The following is a 21,319-nucleotide window of genomic DNA, read 5'->3' as shown; positions in this document are numbered from 1 at the left end:
GCAGACCGCATCCATAGATACTTGTTCATTCAACATTTCTTCTCGTCCAATAGCAGAGGAGAATGACTCGGCTTCAGAGTGTATATGTTTCCTGTATGTATGTCAAATGTATGACCTTGAGATTTTTTTCTAATGAAGGATTGAATAAATATGACTGGGTGGGGTGGGGTGGGGTGGGCAGTTTTGTGGTCACTGCGAGAGAGATGCAGGCAGTGGATTGCTTCTTGTCATTTGTGCTTGTCTTACCTCAAGCCTTACCTTTTTAGGCAAAACTATAGTCACATGTCCAGTGCTCAGGGCAGTTTCTTCCATCATCAGAGGTGAGGGTGATGTAAGGTCTCTGAAGGGCTAGTGATTGCCCTCTAGGGGACAGAAAACAGGAAGCCTTGGCAGATGCATAGTTTCAAGTAACATTACTGACTGCTAACCACAGTGGGCAGGAAAAGGGATCTGTTGGCTTTGAATGAAGCACATCAAGAACTGCCATTTACTTTTTCCCCTTTTGCTGAGAAAACTGAAAATGAATTTATTCCCTGGCAGAAATGAGACACTGTAGACAAGCACAAGTGCTCTGTTAAATGTGCTCTGTGTTTTTAGTTTTGTTTTTACACAGACTTTTTACAATGATGGAGAATAAATATCATTAAATGCAGACATACATTTTCAAATAAATACTGTAATCATTATTTTAGAACCACCAGTTCTATATCCCAATTAAATGACAAATTAGAGTAAAATGCTAAATTATGACACAAAAAAAGTAGATGTTATCACTTTTCTATTCAATAATTGTCTACTCTATGCAGATATATATAAGAATGATTCTTTAATGACAGGCTTTGTTAACTTGTAATCTTAAAAAATGAATTATGTAATTCAAACAATATTTATTCAATGCTAAAATATGTATTCATTGAATACAAATCTGATTGTGGCCTTGAACAACCATCCTTCAAGTGGTGTAATGTATGCTAGTTTGAATTATTGATATGATGTGGAATGGTAATGATTTCTTTTTTTTTTTTTTTAAGTTTAGTTTAGCCTTGAACTTTCTTGCTTCTTATTTTCTTCATACATAAACCATAAAACTGTGATTGCAACGACAGCTGTATACCAAATACCAAATAAATAAATATTTTTTTATACATTTTCCTGATTTTAGCACATTATTGATGGGAAGTTATAGTATTGTCTGGGAACAAGCCCTGATAATCTAACATTTCAACACGCTTCTTTTTTTTTTTCTTCAGCTAATTAAATAGATAAAATTGTGGTTATAATCTATCCTAGAATGATTGTTTTATTAAAAAGCTTTTCTTCCTATAAAACCATCCCAGAAGACTGAACATTTCCCTCTAATTGAAGATTCGCCCATATAGGAACACAGGAACAGTGTCCAAGCGCCACCTTCAGTATTTTATTAAGAGAGAGTCTGAATGATGAGAGAAAACAGCTTCCACAGCATACACAAATGTTTCCATAACACAAAACTCGCTCCTATAGTCTCACATCATAAAGGATTCTGAAACAGATTAAGTGTGAGCGGTTTGTTTGGTTTCGCTTGTTTATGTGTTGACACTCACATTCCCGTTCCGTTTATCTAGTGATATGCGCGTCTCGCACAGCGTGGGTCCAGACGGGAGCGCGCTAAGGGTTAAAGCGCGCTGCATGGAGTCTGTAGGGCGGAGTGGAGTCGATGTGATTGGAGCGCTACACATGATGTCATGTACATGAAAAAGCCAAGAAGTAGTTAAGAAGGCGGCTTGTAACTCTGGAAAGAGTGGGTGAACCTCTAAGGCGCAGAGAGCAGACGCACGCGGGTGATATTTTGGACACACGGCAACGGCACCATGGTGCAGAAAACGGACAACAGCGAAACGGACAGCATGTCCAGAGAAGCCACAGACTCCGACGAAAGTGAATTCATGGTCTCGATAAACCCAGACTGGTGCAAGACAGCGACCGGACACATAAAGCGACCGATGAACGCGTTTATGGTGTGGTCTAAAATCGAGCGGAGAAAGATCATGGAGCAATCTCCAGACATGCACAACGCCGAGATCTCCAAACGCTTGGGCAAGCGCTGGAAAATGCTGAAGGACAGCGAAAAGATACCTTTCATCAGGGAAGCCGAAAGACTCCGGTTGAAACACATGGCTGATTATCCTGACTACAAATACAGACCCAAGAAGAAACCAAAGCTGGACAGTTCCTCCAAACTCTCAGCCCCATCTCCAGAGAAGTCCTGCAACAAAATATCCAAGACCTCCAAGAAATGTCCCAAACTGAAAACGAACAAGACGGGAAGCAAATCATCTCACTGCTACGGAGATGAGTACGCGTTTAAGAGCATGAAAGTTTCAAAGACTGTCATTAAAAGTGAATTCACGGATGAAGACGACGACATCGACTCCGAGGAGGACTCTCGGGTCAGGGTGAAGGAGGAGGAAGAGGATCCGATCCCCGTCTACAATGTAGCAAAAGTTCCCGCCAGCCCAACTTTGAGCTCGTCTACAGAGTCCGAGGGCGCCAGCATGTACGAGGAGGTCCGGAACAACAGACTCTTCTACAACTTCAAAAACATAACCAAGCAGAGCACAATGTATCCCGCATCTGTCTCACCAGCATCCTCTAGGTCAGTTTCCACGTCTTCCAGCTCTAGCGAAGACGCGGACGACTTGCTTTTTGACTTCAGTTTGAACTTCGCCTCCTCCGCGCAAAGCTCGGAGCTGGGCAACCCGAACCCAGGGAATCTCTCCCTCTCTCTGGTGGATAAGGAGTTGGAGTCTTTTAGCGAGGGAAGCCTGGGCTCCCACTTTGAATTTCCAGACTATTGCACGCCTGAGCTCAGCGAAATGATCGCCGGGGACTGGCTCGAAGCGAACTTTTCTGACTTGGTTTTTACATACTAAATAGGACAAGTCCCAAGTAATAACACACGGGAGAGGTATAATGCTCTGTTCTGTACGTATTTCTTTCCCCTGCCTTCCTCTGGTGGTCCACCTATAGGGGCTTTGGGAAGGAGGCGAGTATGGCAAGCCTCTTAAACATTTACTTCTTTAAACTATTTAGTAGGCTATATATGCTTCTGTTGTTAGTATCAATTATTTAATTACAAGTGAGTAATCCAAATGTGACTAGTGTTTATTTCTTTTTTTAGTTTCTAGTACTTATTCATGTGCTGCTTTTCACTATTCCAGTACTAACATTTCTTACCTCACTTGTTACACGAGTTTAAGTGGCATAAGTATTCGAATAGCTTTTTTTTTAGTTCAATTCAAAATGCTAACAGTTGAAATTAACGCAAGTGTCTAACAAATAGGAACCAGTGTATTTTCAATGTTTTTTAATACTAGGAAAACTGGAATATTCACTAAATAAAAAATACTGTACCTAATAAAAACTAGTAGGAAATGAATAAGTATTAGTAATAAGTACAGTTATCTAATGAATAGTTGTGAAATAGAAACTTGTCAGTATTGGATTACTTACTAGTAATTAAATACATACTAGCTACAAAACAATAAGATACTGGTTACTTTAAAGGAATAAATGTTAAAATGGCTTGCCATAGGCGGGGAGAGGTTTGAGGAGTTAGATGCTCATGAAGCTGGTACTGTAGCAAAAAAAGAAAAAAGTCTGCAGACGTTTTTTTTCTGGCAGCATGACAGGGTTTTATGGATTTTTCTGTAGGTCTACAATTACTGTTCAACTAAAGCGGACCACAAAGGGAAAATCTGAGAACTTCTATGCATCTTATACCCTCTTTCTAACTGCAGGGAGCTGAAAATGTAAAGACTGTGGACTGACTCAAAGCAAATCTGTGAACTAATATTGTTCAGGACGTTTCTTTCAAACGTTTAGTCATTTCTAAATGCCGAAACTTTTTCTTTTAAAACCTTTTTTTTTTTTTTTTTTTTTTTTTTTTTACTGATTCTGTTTACCTACTGGTTTGGAACTTAAGCAGCCTAAACCTCTTTAGAGTTGCAGGTGTTAGAGGAAGCATTTTGATACATAACAGACCTCATCTTTTTAAAAGAAAGCAAACTATTTTCAGGCATATTTTTGTACAGTTAAAAAGGGAATGTTCTTACTGGGCACTCAGTGAGTTTCAGGCACTTCTTCCCTTTATCATTTGTTTTAAGCATGCAAGGGAGTCCTGGTTTAAGGATTAAGTTTAAATTAAAACTTGCATCAAAATGCCTTGTGATTTTAAACTAGGTTTTGTACAGCTGTAGATCAAATTTGTTGAGTATTTGTAGAACATATGGCATTGGGGAGGGGGGAGATGCATACCTCAGTGCTGGTATTAGTTTCAAGATTGTATATGTACTGTAAAATAGTAAAGTTAGGAGTTTATGTATATCATACTCGTGATATGTGGATGGGTCCCAATCGCAGGTGTGAGACTGGATTTTTTTTTTCTTTCTAATGGCACATACTGTTTCCCCTTCATTTTTTGTGCAATATATTTACTTGTAAATGCAGACCATCTACATTTTTTTTTCTTTTTTGCATTTTTGTAGCAAAATGATGGACAGGCAGACTTTTGCTCTGACAACGTCATTATTTGTCATGATGCTGAAGTCATTGATGAATAAAGAAATCAGCTGGAACTGATCGTAACTGAATGGTCACATGGTGTGCTTTTCTGTGGAGAAAAAAAAAAAAAAAAAAAAAACACCATTTCTTTTTAAACTGACCCACAAAATTGGACAATTCTTGTCCTGCAACCAATTTGAAAATGACTCATTTTTTTAAATGTGCCATAATGGGCAAATAATGAATGTCGGTGGTCTGGCTGAAGAAAAAACAAGAAAGCAAAAAAAAAAGGTACATTCCATATCCTCGTTTCATATGATGAAACATTTTATTTTCAACTTAAGACTGCCGTCTTTTCTATTAAAAACAACAACTACAACAACCATAAACCTGTATTTTTGTTTCTTGCACTTAAACATATTTTGTTTATTTTTATGTGGGTCTTACATAAAGTCTGTTTCGATACAAGGTTTGGAATATGATGGACTCTTTGCCAGGGAACATGGTGAAGTACAAGGCAGCCTAGCCTCACATTCCAAATGTGAACCTCTCTTCGACTCATCTTTTAATAAACAAATACTTACCACCATAAAATCTCCTCTCAATTTGTTAAATGAAAGAATGATGTCATTGTTTGTAATGAGTGGGCTACCCATAAAAAAAAAAGCTCAAAAGCTTTTGCATAACCTGATTTTTCCTTTGAAAATAGGCTATACATCTTTCCTGACAGGAACCAGTAAAACCTATCGGTTTGAATCATAACAATTCTACCGCTTCTCCCCTTCGAAGCAACGGCCCCTTTAAGAAATCAAATTTTGCGCTGTTTGAAAGCGGTGTCCTGTGATTGGTGGGATTTTGTGGCCTGTTGGAGTGAAGAGGAGAGACCCAACGTGAATGCTCCACAGCTGCCACTAATCACTGAAGAGCCCAACTCCTCCCATGAAGCCCCCCAACATCCACTGCCCACTTTTTTTTTTCCTTTTCTTTTTTTCTTTTTTCTATAGTGACCAGTCATGCAGCTTAGAAAAATGGTCTATAAGCAAGAATACACAAACACTCTTAAATATAATCTGTCATTAGATATTTCAAATCAATATGCACTTAAGAAGATGATTACTAAAGCATTAACGTGCTCACAACAGTTTCTGAAGCATGCAAATGGATCTCTTAAAGATGCATCTATTAAAGATGCTTTTACTAAATCTTGTAAGGAATGCACTGAAAAGTTAATATGCTAATTACCTACTTTAAATGCCTTAATTGCAACCAATTCATTTGTGATACAGGACTCTTCCTTTCTAGATTTCTGATGGCTGGTGTTTGTATGTAAGAGTGCAATAGTCTATATGAGCAAGAAGCAGCTTTTTATACAGTTAATGAAGAGCCACGGAGAGCAAAGATAAATGCATTACATCATCCTGATGTAATCGTAAGTGTTTGACATGCATGGATGTACTATATGTATTTAGTTTGGCCATTAAGTCAGTCAGGGCATCAGTAATAAAACATTTATCTGGCTATTACTTTACCTGACCTCTTGGTCAAAGTTACTAATGGATTCATGGAGCGATTCCCCACAGAATGTGCACATTGATTTTGTGCTCCTCTGAAATATCTGGTCCGGCCTAATGCCACCGGAACGCAGTGAAATGAAATTAGTGACCCGTTAAAATTTCCCTCCATTTCCTCTTTAAATAAATGGAAATTTGAAATGCTTGGGAGACATTGAGGAGGATAGCATCTATCAAGTCCAGTAGCTGGAAACTGGTGACAAAAGAAAGTAATTTCCAATGCCTTGAGCGCTTAAATCATTCATAAAATCTGGATGTCATGGCCAAATGCCACATGTGACATCTACATAAAGGCTCCTGGAAAAGAAGCTTTATGGTTTTAAACATTTTTTGATTGGATTTGTTGCTCAAAATCTTAGCAAGTCTTCTTCCAAGATGAAGAAGACTATGCAGGGGCGGCACAAGCTCAACTGCCACTATTTCATTCTGCTTCACCTACCTCAGACAAAAATAATAAATTGGACCATGACAACAAAGCTGTTTTTCTCTCACCAGTGTGGTGAGGATTCACTGTGTGAGCACTGCATTCTTAATATCCTCTGCTTTGTCAGATGTGCTTCTATGCTTGGCAAGAGAAATGCTCACCAGTGTTTATTGCTATCAGATAGATCACTTCTCCCCAGAACTCAAAGTACAAGAAAAAAGATTAGCTATTGAACTGGTAATAGGAAATGCATTTCAGCAATTGCAGTGACATTCTTCTCGGACGGCCTGTTATGTTCCTGTCACTTGCTGTCCATTCCTTGCATTGCATGTCAATCACCAGGCTACTGAACCTCACAAGATTTACTTCCTTTGTTTAGTACACCACTATGTTATTTTCTTCTTTTTTTGTCTGCAAATTTCACTTTCAACAAATTATATATTGAAATGGTTTATTTCAAAGAGGAACGCGGTTATATATAAGGGTAATATATATATATATATATATATATATATATATATATATATATATATATATATATATATACACATATATATATAAAATATAATTATAATAATGGAATATATGGAATAATTGTTAATATATATAACTGGCATAATTTATATATACAGTGCTATGCATAAGTGAATACACCCATGCTAAAGTTGACTAAAAAGAGGAATAAAAAATCATATTTTGGAAATTGAACTTAATGCCTTAATTAAAAAAATTAGGAAAAATCCAACCTTTAAGGACACCAATTTTCTTTGTGAATGAATAATGTATCGTAAATAAATAAATGTTCTTCCTTAAAATACATGGTGCATAAGTGAGTACACCCCTATGTTAAATTCCCATAGAGGCAGGCAGATTTTTATTTTTAAGTATATATATATATATATATATATATATATATATTATAATAAAAAGCTCACAGAAAAATCAAATATTGACTAAAACATAATCAGTTATTAATATTTCATTAGTTCTCACTTTTTGCATGTTTATAATTTCTTTGAATGACAGCCTCACACAAATTGGCATGTTTCATTGGTTATCACAAATAAAACAACTGACTCCACAACTACACAATATGCTTAAAAAAAAAATTATAATGGGTGAAGATGTCAATTTTCCCAGGCCGGACGTCACTTTTGGCCACTACTTTAAATGTATAATTTATTATATCGTATAAATTAAGTAAACACTTAAATGTAGCCTATGTGTTTATAAATTTACAACATCTTTATCTTATTGTCCTTTAGCGTTGAGTAAATTCTCTGTGTTAATGGGTTTGCATGTGCTGGCCCTTCGATAGGCCTATAGAAAGAGCCCTGACCCCTGCTGCTCTGCTGAGATTTGTGGCATGTCCCTAGAGACCCTCGGAGCCATGCTTTGGCTTGGCATCTCCCCACATCGAGGAACGTTTTTTAAAATGTAAACATGAGCTAAGCTGGATTTGCACCGCCAGGCTCAGAGATAATGCAGCATGCCTATGGTGGTTCAGTTGCTTTTTCCATCGACAGAATATCCCCTCCGTTCAAAATAGCACTTCAATTTGAGCACTTTTGGGCCACGGCTATTTTAAACCGAATTACACAAAAGCACTGTTTTACACGTACAATGTAATCATGACCATTTCATCATTAGTCTAATGTCATTCCAGTGCATTGGAACATGCTAAGCTGGATCCAAAGGTTAATGCCATGGTTTAATCTTACTCAGAATTATGTATTAACATAAATTTGGCTGTTTACCTAACTTTTTACTGCTAGAAAAGGCTTTAAGTTACACTTTACTCAGTCTGTTGCTATAGCGAGAGAGAAAAACTTTGAATGTATCCTAAATCCAAATGTAATCTACCTTCTGTGATCATACTGAGAGCAATATTAGAGTTTTACTGCTCGCTGCTCCCTTGTATGTTTTTTCTATCTTCTTGGAAAAGTCTGTTTGGATGGCTGCCCAGATACATGGATTTAGGTATGTAATTTTCCCTATTTTTTCCTCTCTTCCCTTCTTTTTTTCCTCTCCTCTACTCTGCAGAGACACAAGAGGAGCCCGTCCGGCACAGACCTCTCATTCAGCCTGTGCATTTGTGTTTTTATAATTCAAAGCACTTGCATTGTCTTATTCACTTTTACAGGCTCTTTTTTTTCCCTTTTAAATGCAGAAATCTTTAACAAAATTGTTCCTTATAAGTGGTACAGAACTTGCCTCTCAGGAATGAATATGAACAAGTTCCCTATTCTCTCATACAAGTGATAACGGTTAAAAACTCCCCACCCACAGCCTCCCTCTTAGGCCCAACACAAGCAGTTAAGAACAATAGCTTAAGGGTATACAATTTTGACCAAGCCAGCAGCAACTGCTTGTCCATTCATATGCATCTGTAATTTAATACTGTTCTAAGACCTTGACTGGCCCCTCCCATTCTTGCTCACTATAGAGACTCTTTCCAATGCACACTGCCCAATGACCATTGTAATCCCCAATGTCCCCTGCTTTCTCTTTCAATTCACATGTTACCCGGGTTACCCCATTAGGGCTACTCTTCATAGTTTGCATCAGCATGGGGTCTAATTTGAAAGTCCCTACTGCTTCAGTAAATAATTAGCACATCAAACCCCCCTCAGGCTCCTCACAGGAAGCTTAGGTCACTAGGAGAGGTTTATTTTGATGAATGCTTTGCTGTTGGTTTCTAGGATGGTGAATTTTACTTCCCCAACTGACATTCTTTCAGGTGTTAATATCGAGTATAGTTTCAAAATAGAGAAAATGGGAAAGAAGTATTTATTCACTCCCAAGGCTTAACAGCTGGAGTTTTTGCATCTGTAAGCGGTGTAAAAGAGTCACAAAGTGGCAAAGAGATTGGCGGTTACATGAATGGGAAAAACAAGTGATGAAATGAGTTCGAAATTACACAGCCTACTGACAGACCTCGGAAATTCATAGTGCTCTGGTTTTTCATAAGCTTTTTTGCCCTTTAATTGGACAAGCATATGTGTTCAGTGGTGTGAAATGTGAACTGAAACTCAGTTCATGGTCTTCAAAGAGTTGCATCGAATATCTGCGATCATTCCTTTGTCATGGGTCGTCAAAGGGAAGCGAGGATACAATTGCAGGTAAGGAATTTATTTAGAATAATAAACAAGAACAGAACATAAACAAGAACAGAACATAAACAAGAACTCCCTCGTGGGGGAAAACAAGACAGGCCAAAACTCAAGAACATAACATGGGGGAAACAGCGACAACGATCCACACAGACTGCAAACAAGAGGGAACTAATAAAGGGAAACTAATCAGGGGGAACAGGTGGGAGAACTCAAACAATAATCAGATAACAAGTAGGGCGGGGCTAACAATAACACAAGCACATGGCTCAACATAACAGACACCCAAGTGCAGAACAAGACAGGACAGACATGTGACATAACCCCCTCCTTAAGGAGTGGCTTCCAGACACTCCACTAGAACGGGGGGGACCGACCAGGGCGGGACGGAGGGGACAGACCAGGGCGGGACGGGAGGGACAGACCAGGGCGGGACTGGAGGAACAGACCAGGGCGGGACTGGAGGAACAGACCAGGGCGGGACTGGAGGAACAGACCAGGGCGGGACGGGAGGAACAGACCAGGGCGGGACGGGAGGAACAGACCAGGGCGGGACGGGAGGAACAGACCAGGGCGGGACGGGAGGAACAGACCAGGGCGGGACGGAAGAGACAAACCAGGGCGGGACGGGAGAAACAAACTGTCCCTCGGGCGGCCAGGGTGGAGCAGATTGTCCATCGGGCGGCCAGGGCGGAGACTTTCCCTCGGGCGGCCAGGGCGGAGACTTTCCCTCGGGCGGCCAGGGCGGAGACGACCCCTCGGGCGGCCAGGGCGGAGAAGACCCCTCGGGCGGCCAGGGCGGAGAAGACCCCTCGGGCGGCCAGGGCGGAGAAGACCCCTCGGGCGGCCACGGCGGTGAAGACCCCTCGGGCGGCCAGGGCGGTGAAGACCCCTCGGGCGGCCAGGGCGGAGAAGACCCCTCGGGCGGCCAGGGCGGAGAAGACCCCTCGGGCGGCCACGGCGCAGGAACTGGAACAAACACCACCGGCTCAGGCACTGGGACTGGCCCCACCGGCTCAGGCCCTGGAACTGGCACCACCGGCTCAGGCACTGGAACTGGCACCACCGGCTCAGGCACTGGAACTAGTCCCACCGGCTCCGACTCAGACACCACCGGCCCAGGAACAGACATAGACACAAGAACAGGCACTGGAACAGACACTGGAACAGACACTGGAACAGACACTGGAACAGACACTGGAACAGACACTGGAACAGACACTGGAACAGACACTGGAACAGACACTGGAACAGACACTGGAACAGACACTGGCTCCGGCTCAGGAACAGACACTGGCTCCGGCTCAGGAACAGACACTGGCTCCGGCTCAGGAACAGACACTGGCTCCGGCTCAGGAACAGACACTGGCTCCGGCTCAGGAACAGACACTGGCTCCGGCTCAGGAACAGACACTGGCTCCGGCTCAGGAACAGACACTGGCTCCGGCTCAGGAACAGACACTGGCTCCGGCTCAGGAACAGACACTGGCTCCGGCTCAGGAACAGACACTGGCTCCGGCTCAGGAACAGACACTGGCTCCGGCTCAGGAACAGACACTGGCTCCGGCTCAGGAACAGACACTGGCTCCGGCTCAGGAACAGACACTGGCTCCGGCTCAGGGACAGGAACAGACATCACCGGCTCAGGAACAGACACCACCGGCTCAGGAACAGACACCACCGGCTCAAGTGTGTGTGTAGCCCACACACACCACATGGCTGTGGCCATAATGGCCAGTGTCGCGGTCACTGAGGGCTCAGGCTCAGGAACAGACACCACCGGCCCAGACACAGGCTCGACGGCGGCTATCTTGTCCGAAGACCCAGTCTTGGTAGTGACCTTCTTGTCCGAAGACACAGGCTCGACAGGCGTAACGTGAACAGGTTCAGTGGTGGCCATCTTGTCCGAAGACACAGGCTCAGCAGACGTGACGGGAACACTCTCGGCAGCGACCATCTTGTCCGAAGACACAGGCTCGACAGGCGTAACGTGAACAGGTTCAGCGGTGGCCATCTTGTCCGAAGACACAGGCTCAGCAGATGTGACGGGAACACCCTCGGCGGCGGCCATCCTGTCCGAAGACACCGGCTCGGCAGACTTGACATGAACAGTCTCTGACTGGGCAGACGTGACATGAACAGTCTCTGACTGGGCAGACGTGACGTGAACAGTCTCTGGCTGGTCAGACATGACGTGAACAGTCTCTGGCTCCTCCGCAACGGAATCCTCCGGGACATTGGGGAGGCCGGAGGTCTTCCTCCTCCTCCGCCGTCTTCGATGGTGAGGTGCAGGTTCAGGTCTGGACGGAATTAATGGTGGATGGAGCTCTGGGCTAGGCAGCAGCGATGCATTCTCTGGGCTGGGCAGCGGCGATGCATTCTCTGGGCTGGGCAGCGGCGATGCATTCTCTGGGCTGGGCAGCGGCGATGCATTCTCTGGGCTGGGCAGCGGCGATGCATTCTCTGGGCTGGGCAGCGGCGATGCATTCTCTGGGCTGGGCAGCGGCGATGCATTCTCTGGGCTGGGCAGCGGCGATGCATTCTCTGGGCTGGGCAGCGGCGATGCATTCTCTGGGCTGGGCAGCGGCGATGCATTCTCTGGGCTGGGCAGCGGCGATGCATTCTCTGGGCTGGGCAGCGGCGATGCATTCTCTGGGCTGGGCAGCGGCGATGCATTCTCTGGGCTGGGCAGCGGCGATGCATTCTCTGGGCTGGGCAGCGGGGATGCAGGCGGGTCCGATGCATCCCACCGAGCACGATGGTGGAGATACTTAGTGAAACCCAGAAAGTCTAAAATTTCCAGCCCCTTCATCTCCCATCGAGGCAAGGGATCATCCAAACCAACATTAAATAAGTCCTTAAGGACTATATCCCCAAGCCATGGGGGAAACAGCGACAACGATCCACACAGACTGCAAACAAGAGGGAACTAATAAAGGGAAACTAATCAGGGGGAACAGGTGGGAGAACTCAAACAATAATCAGATAACAAGTAGGGCGGGGCTAACAATAACACAAGCACATGGCTCAACATAACAGACACCCAAGTGCAGAACAAGACAGGACAGACATGTGACATCCTTGCAATTGTGTCCACCTTGCTATGGAGTCTAACTTGAATAGACAGAGCCTTGACTAATGGGCGTCTAATAAAAACAGTATCAAACTAGAGCGCTCAAATAGTGTATGAGAGAAGAATGCGCATTTGAAATAGGGATTTATATCACATTTTAAAATATTCATAACACCTACTTTGCTTGTTACATATAAGTGCAACATGTTAGCCATAAATAAATTACAAATGTTATTATGTTCATTACCTGTCTAGCGATGTATGTTTATGCTGAAATATAACTGAATAATGGTTTGCATTTAGAAAAGAAAAAAAAAATCTATCACTTGTCAATATGTGTAGTGAATTGGCTCATACGATTTATGTTTCGTGCTTTAGAACTTCCGTTAAGGTTTTCATGGTGCATTGTGGGACTTTTTAGGGTGCGAACGTTTCAGTGCACTGGAAGGATTTTGTGATTGAGACAGCCCTTAAAATAGCCGAGTCCCTGATCAGTGCCCTCATTGACTTCTGAACTATAGTGAGCTGATTAAGATGCACCCATTGGCCGCATTTACATTAGATGGTGACCCAATTCTGAATTTTTCCCCCCATGTGGCACAGATCAGATATGACACATTGTGGAAAAAAGCACATTGACTCCAATATTCTCTGATCAGTTTCAGGCCTCATTCATATGTGGAAATAAATCTGATATGAATCGGATACGTGCATTTGCGTCTGTAAGCAAACAGATCAGATATTCCCTGTCTATACGAGGTGCACGTCATTTAAAAAGTGACGGTGGCGAATGACGTTAACTCAGGTAGACACATCACAGCAGTGATCATTGCTACATTCGCCCAGGCTCTCCTCTTTTTTCTCAACTAGACCAATGTTTTGCTGACTTTTAAAGATGGTGCAGAAAGCATTTCGTCCATTGCAAATCATGCCATTTTTACTTCCTTTTCAGTCTAAGTTTTTCCGAGTCAGAAGTCTTCCTTGGGTTGTTTCGTCAAGTGTATAGTGTAAATGCAGATATAGGGTATGGCTCACTTTTAAAAGAAGATGTAAGCCAGTCGTCCAAAAAAAAGTATAGTATATAGTCAACAAATCGGAATTGGGCATCAAGACAGTGTAAATGCGGCCATTGTCTCAGAGCAATATTATTATGGTCAGTGGCAGGCCTTGGTAATGGATCAATACATATTTGCTCTCACATTGATTGGATTGTGTTTGATTCTATTCTGATTCATTTGGGCATATTTCTGTTACAATGTGGTCTCTTATATGAAATAAAAATTTTACTGAAAACTGATTCAGTAAATGTTTAGACATGTTTATTCAGTTCATTCAGACTAATTCAGTTTGTGAGTTTTAATAGGGTTGCACTACATATAGTTCATCAAAAAACGTACAAGCACAACCAGTTTAGTCTAATTCACGAACAAATGATTCTTATGTGCTGATCCTTTTCAGCAAATCAAAAAAGATACAGCACAACCCCATTAAGACTCACAAACTGAATAAGTCTGAATCAGCTTTCAGTGATAAATGTATAAACATTTCTTTGGTAAATGTTTATAAATGTATATTCAGTTCATTCTCAGTGTACGATTTTGATTCATTAAGAAGGATCAGCTTCTTAGTTAATGAATCAGACTACACTGGTTGAGATATTTCTGATTCACCAAAAAATATCTGGTTTAAAGGAGTTGTTTGTTTGTTCAGTTCAGACTGAATACTCTTTTCCTGTGTGACTGGAAACACTGGGGATTTTTAAGAACCAATAGCATCCAAATGAAGATTCTGATTAATCTGAAAATTCAGTATATTTATATATAATGGCCAGGATGTACTGAGTGTTAATGGTTTGGAATTTGCACCACTTCTATAATGCTAATCACTTTGTAATGCTAGTTTTGCAGCAGTTCTCACTTATCATGTTGTTTTCTAAAAGGGACCAATAATTAAACATTATCGACAGCAAATGCCCCAGTCTCCCCGCTCCCTTCAGTACCAACAAAGCATAACATTTTAAAGCCAATTTGAGAACTCGTCACTTTTAATAATTAATCGCAGCACAATAAACAATTCATATGCAGTACAGCCAGATCTATATCCATTATGGATATATGTAATAGTCATTAAATATACATTTCACTTCCAGCTTCAGTCTCTAGATCTCTGACAAAACAAACAGGCGAATTATGGGTGGGTGGGAACTTCGGGAGTTCAGTGCTCAGTTGAAGGCTCTAGAACATCTCTGAATCGGACAGGCGAGGTGATTTTATTGGTTCCCCAGAGTTTCAAGAGCAGCACAAGCCTCATAGACCATACGAAAATAACACAACGTCTGGCCGCGCTGACAGCAGACAGGTTGCCGGAGAGGGAACAAACAACACACACGCAGAAATGCAGAGTGCAGCTGTCTGTCATTTGTGGTGACTGCTTGTTAAAGAGACCTTGAAGACATTAGGGGGACATGTTTTTCCCTTCTTCGGTTGCACTTCCAACACGCACCGTAACCCTGTAGGCCTTGTCTATTTCGAAGCAGAACTGACGATAACTCAGCTGGATAGATAGTGAGACGGTAGACAGCGGAATCTTGCTAGATGGGCCGTCACAACTGGAATGTCGAAGCGGACATGTGTTTTTGTAAATTACACATTTGACGTCAATCTCATACACAGCTAGGTCATAAAAATGCAACTGCATGACTGCTGGCAGCAGTTTTTAACGCATTCAGGGATGCTTTTTTTTCCCTGAAGCGTGCCAGTCTATACACTGTGCCATGTCATTGTTTGTTTACGGGCTTCACCTCGCTCACCCCGCTAGCCGTCTGCTTAGCGCAGCAGCTATTTATGGCGTGATGCGAGGCGGGGGCCGCAACTATGATCAAAAGGAGCCGCTCATTGATTTTCAAACATGCATTATGCTGCTAACATACATTATCAAAGTGAAGTGCTTGCTTGATCGTCTTCAGTGCTCAGCATGCTTAAGATATGGGTGAGGAAAGGGTTAGTATAGAGATAGAGGAGGTCATTACTGTTATGCAGTGCCTTGCAAAAATATGATCAGAAAGCCTAAAGGGATTGGAGCCAAAGAGAATGGAAAGCTTAAATGTATTGCTTATTGAGGATTGACATTTAGTTTATATTTTGACATTTTTTTTTCTTTTGGAAATAATCATAGAGATTTCTGTAATTTAATCAACAGTATAGAATGTTTTAAAGTGTGAAAAAGCAAATAATCCCATAAAACCTCACAGAATCGTCTCTCGTGATTATATCCCAAAAATAATTGTCACCTCATAGAAAATAATGTTCCGACTTTTGATGAACAGGAAAAGCTTGAATAAATAAAAGATCACCAAATAAAACAATTTTATATGTCTTGTTTGACAATGTTTCATTATGAAGGGAAAAAATTTAAATAAATAAATAAATAAACAAACATACATCCATGCATGCATATATGCATACATAACTGGAATACTTTTTTTCCCCCAGTATATTAATTACATGATGTCTACTGCATTACAGGAATGACCTAATAGAGAAAAAGAGACGTGGGCATGGGGAGAAACAATGAAGGTAGTGTGTAATGGGAAGTTTTTACATTGGAGAGTTGTAAAATATAGTTCTCAACATATCTTAATTAGAAAGGCTAATGTGTTAATTAAGTGTAGAGGTCGTTAGGTGCAGTCTGTGGTCTGCGGTGAAGTAAAATCATTTCTTTCTTTCTCTCCCTATTACAATGGCGCTAGTACAGAAACTATACTTCCCTCATTCTTTAAGCTCTGGCCTCAACCATGTAATTGCTCGGCATTTAAAGCAATCTGGCCAGTGGCGACAGAAACCTGCTGTGCCCTGCAGAAGTTAATGACACTGAAAGGCAATACCAGACTGTGGGCACATGGTTCCTTGTGCTTAAACGTCCAGTTTGCCAGCTTTAACCCCAGAGGTTTTTTTTTCGCTCTTTGTTAGCTAATGTTTTAGAGAAGTGGGGTGGTAATGGGAGAATTGTGGTTACGAGTCTTATTTAGTTTGAAAGCAGCTGGATTACACCTTCTCTGTGGTTTTCACACAGAATAATGCTTCAATTTGCAGTAGCTTAATATAGATACCGATTTCCTAAGCAATTATGACAGTCATGTTAGTCTATAGCTCTATGGGTCTCATTCATCAGAAGTAATGGTGGAGTGACAGGTCGCCTTGAGTTGTGGTTTCAGACCGAAAAATAATCAGCCTTAATGTCGGAAACTCATCTGGATTACTTTATGTAATGACCGAAGAAAAAAAGGCACTTCCAATTTGGGACTGGTGGCTTTGAACTGAATAGCATGCATATCGCACAACCTGTCAGTAATGAATAAATAATTCTGCCCATAGATATGTCTATTTCATACTAAATTTGCATCTAGCTGAGTAATAGTAGGCTTTTTAATGGAACTAAAGTCAATAATCCTACAGTATGATAAAAGATGTAAGTGATAATATTTTTCCCCAATAAAAGAGTAATTGCATAACTAAGCATACTAGCAAAGGCAAATCTGAGATTTAGGGTCGTAACGCATTACAAACCCATATGTTCCATCTTTATGGACTAATGGTATTGTCTTTGTAAGCATGTTTTGGCGGAGGGCACATGCGCTCATAAAGGGTGGATATTGTCTCTTAGTGGGACGTCGATTGATGCTGGCGTTTACACACCAAACATTGATCGTGACCTCTTCCTGCTCTTGGTTTCTTTATTGTTTGTGGTAGTATAATAAGAATGGATTACTTGACTAACACTAATGCGGAATTAGTTACATAGTAAACCACATTACAGGGTCTATCGGTGGATGGGTAGTGATAAAACAATAAATAATGCACAGTGTTCATAAAATACCTCTTGGGTGAGTACAGGAGATAACCCCGATATAATAGTGAATAATCAGAGCTCATACTCTGCATCTTTCATTGCTATTGACTTCCATAATATCTTTTTTTCCCCCTAATTTGGAAGTCAATGGCTACCGTCAGCTGTTTGGTTACAAACATTCTTCAAAATATCTTATTTTGTGTTCAACAGAAGAAAAAAAATCATACGGGTTTGGAACAACATGAGGGTGAGTAAATGATGTAAGTAAGTGACGACATCACATCATTCTGTGATGAATAGAAAGTTCAAAAGAACAGCATTTATTTGGAATAGAAATCTTTTGTAAAACTATTAATGTCTTCACTCTTTTGATCAATTCAATGCATCCTTGCTGAATGAAAGTATATAATTTCTTTAAAAAATAAACCTTTCTGGCCCCATAACTTTTAAACGCTAGTGTATATTTGATGAACAATATCAGTTTTTATTTCTAACATTGAAAACATTGGTCTCATTACCACATTTAAATATCGATATAAAGCAATTTAGATAGTAAAATGAAATCTTTACATGAGAAGAAGGAGAACACAAGGGCTCATCTACAGTGTAACTGGAAGGCAATCGTTTGACTGAGAGGCTTTGCATGAAAAAGGACGAGGTCTAGAATGCTAATTGCATGAGAATGTAGTGGCTGACAGTGTCTCTGCAGTGGCCTATCAAACAGAGCTCACATTACATGAAGAATCCCATTCAGGTGGTCATTAGACAATCAAATGGGAATAATCCAACTGGATCTCAATTACTGTTGAAGTAATTTTCATGGCAGGGCACTGGCCAAGGAGCAAAAGGAGAGAGAGAAAGAGAGAGAGAGAGAGAGAGAGAGAGAGAGAGAGAGAGAGAGAGAGAGAGAGAGAGAGAGAGAGAGAGAGGAAAAAAAGAGACAGTGAATGAGTGTGAGCGCCCCTGCTGAAAAACAACTTAAACCAGCCTTAGCTCTTAGTTGTTAGATGATCAGCCTGGTCAGGCTAATCTGGTTTGCTAGTATTTTGAAGGGTTTGGGGCTCTTTTCAGCTGTTCAGGCTAAGAAACTATACAAAGTCCCTAAAATCCTGCCCTGGAGGGCCACTGTCCTGCAGAGTTTAGCTCCAACCGGAGCTTGAAAAAAAAGTTAATCAATGTCCTCACCAGAACAAGCTAATCAATGTCTTCAGGATTACTAGAAAATTACAACCAATGCTTTAGATCAGGGTTGGAGCTAATCGCTGCAGGGTTATTAGTTAAATAAAACTTTTTTTTTTTTTTTTTTTTATTGCTTGAAATAAAATAAATGTTAACTGAAATAAGATCAAATGTTATTATATATATATATATATATATATATATATATATATATATATATATAATATATCAGCTAGTATTTATTTTAATTTTAACTGAAGTATACTGAAAAACTAGGCCTATATATTTAAAATATTAATAATAATAAAACTGACCAAAAAAAAAAAAAAAAAAAAAAAAAAAACAGACCAATTACTTGAACTTTAACTAAAATTAAAAACTAATTCAAAATATTAATAAAAATAAAGTAAAGGTATGACACTAAAATGACCTGATCTAAACCAATGGAAAACCAGCTAGGCCAGGCTGTGAGACCAGCTAGACCAGGTGAAGGCCAGCTAAGCAAGACTAGAAGACCATTTAGACAAGCTGAAAATCAACTTAGCTGGACTGTAACACCAGCTAGACCACCTGAAGACCATTTTTTTCAGGTCTGCGAGGGTGACTAGACAAGATGAACACCAATTTAACAGGTTGGAAAACTATCTAGACCATCTAACACTAGTTAAAAAGCTTAGGCTGTTTTTTTCCAACAGAGTTGGTGGCACATACTCAATTTCCTGTGGGGAGGATGAGTTTGTGAATATAAACAGAAATGAAAAATGTACTATATGGAAAATGTCAGCTATTCCTCTCCTAACCCCCATTATTATGTTCTCTTTTTCAGTAGAGGCAAGCACAGGTGCTGCATATGCCATTTTCATATAGCGTGCCATTTACTAACACATTTTCCCAAATGGATAACTATGACTAAAAGACAGCATTGTTTCTTCGCCAATCTAAGCAGCTCCTCTAAACAAATCCCAACCAGTAGGAACAACTCTGCCCTGTTTTCACAGCAAACCATTTCCTCTGGCTCCAACCTGCAGTGGACACCTTTTAGCCTTTCCATCCTGCTGTTGAGCTCTTGATTTATGACAGGCACGGGAGACTGACCACTAAAGCCATGTAAATTTCCTGGTTCTGAAGCAAGGCACAGGCCAGTGTTAGACCACCCAGCCTCTCCCCCTGTCGTATTCTGCTCCACAAATCAGAGGGGCTTTCATATAGTGAGGGTCAGGGCCTGTTTTATCACCTCAGGAAGACATCTTTTAGAAGTCTCCTTCAGCATACACTTTACTCAGTTAGCGTGTCCCTTCAAACAAACAAGTTGTAAACAGGTCCGGTCTCTTGTAATCCCCACACGATGCTTCTCTTCTGAAGAATTGAGAACTATTCAAATTTGTAATTGTACAACCAAATTTATACATTGAATCAATAAGAAAGATATCAGCACACTTAGTATGTACTGCATATCTTTGCAATCTTTCAAAATAAACACATAACACAATAAAAATAATAACATAAAAATAATCTCATCATTTACATTTAGCATCACATATGTTTCTATTCAGGAATTTTTTTATAATTATTCAACAACAAAAGTTACAGCATATAACTGAGAATCAACATGCACCAATTTTCTGTAATTTGTTAACAAACAAGTATTTATTACTTCAATGAGTTCATTGTTTCTGCCCTAAATTGTTTAAAGTTTTTTTGCATACATTATTGAATTGTTTAATACATTTTTTAGCTAACTGTGATATGTACATTTCTGAAATACATAACTTAGACAGTTACCCCTGATAATAGATCACTCAAAATTGGAATGTGCATTTTCTGTAAAGCTGCTTTGAAACGATGTGTATTGTGAAAAGCGCTATACAAATAAATGTGAATTGACTTGAATTGAATTCAAATAAAAAAAATGGTATTATATGAAATATAATTAGCATATTATACATAGGCCTATACATATGTAATCACTACACATACAGCAATACAAATGTATTTATTTATTGCATCAATAGTCATAGATAACAAAATGTTCTTAATTAGGATGGTGGGCTTTGCAGTTTTCTTTCCCCATTCTTTTCAATAGGTATACAGTCTCTGGATGCTGGTTTTTGTCTTTTTTTGTCTTTTTTTTTCAGCGTGATGAGTTCTCTAGTCTTGGTGCAGCTTCCATATCTTCTCTTGGCCAGCGTACAGTAACAGCTGGGTGTCTGATGACTTGCAGGGAATATGTGTTGATGGCTTTGATCTTGTTCCTCCAGTTCAACTCTTTTAAAGATCTGATTTTATGCAAGTATACCTGCGGATCAGATATTCAATATGCCTCTTAATCCTAGTATACAGCTTTACATCATCCATATCATGTGGTTGAGGATAGCTCCAGTCTTGCAACTGTACTGTATTCGTTATCCATATTAAAGATGCTACACCTTGGAAGACGTCTTTGAGCTGGCCTCTGATGTTGTCCTCCAGAGGACTGCTCAGTTCCTAGTGAAGGTCATTAATGTCTTGTTGACCTTGTTTGGAGCCAGATATTCAAGGATCAATGTGTGTGGCACTGAGTCATATCTCT

The 21,319-nt window shown here is 40.6% G+C and overlaps 1 protein-coding gene across 1 annotated transcript; it reads left to right on the top strand.

Moving 5' to 3' along the window:
• Positions 1 to 1,777: 1,777 nt before the first annotated feature.
• On the top strand, positions 1,778 to 5,125 carry sox11a (SRY-box transcription factor 11a). The gene has a single exon (XM_084393794.1). The coding sequence runs from the start codon at positions 1,851 to 1,853 to the stop codon at positions 2,910 to 2,912; it is 1,062 nt and encodes a 353-aa protein (XP_084249920.1). The 5' UTR covers positions 1,778 to 1,850; the 3' UTR covers positions 2,913 to 5,125.
• Positions 5,126 to 21,319: the final 16,194 nt, after the last annotated feature.

The sequence above is a fragment of the Rutilus rutilus genome, assembly GCF_951802725.1.
Source record: "Rutilus rutilus genome assembly, chromosome: 21".
In the NCBI taxonomy this organism is placed as follows: domain Eukaryota; kingdom Metazoa; phylum Chordata; class Actinopteri; order Cypriniformes; family Leuciscidae; genus Rutilus; species Rutilus rutilus.
Note: the sequence above shows the minus strand (reverse complement) of the source record. Positions and strands in the feature narration are given on the sequence as shown.

Bases quoted from the DNA above. Each gene is read 5' to 3' on its own strand.
- sox11a (XM_084393794.1), top strand. From the start codon at position 1,851: ATGGTGCAGAAAACGGACAACAGCGAAACGGACAGCATGTCCAGAGAA.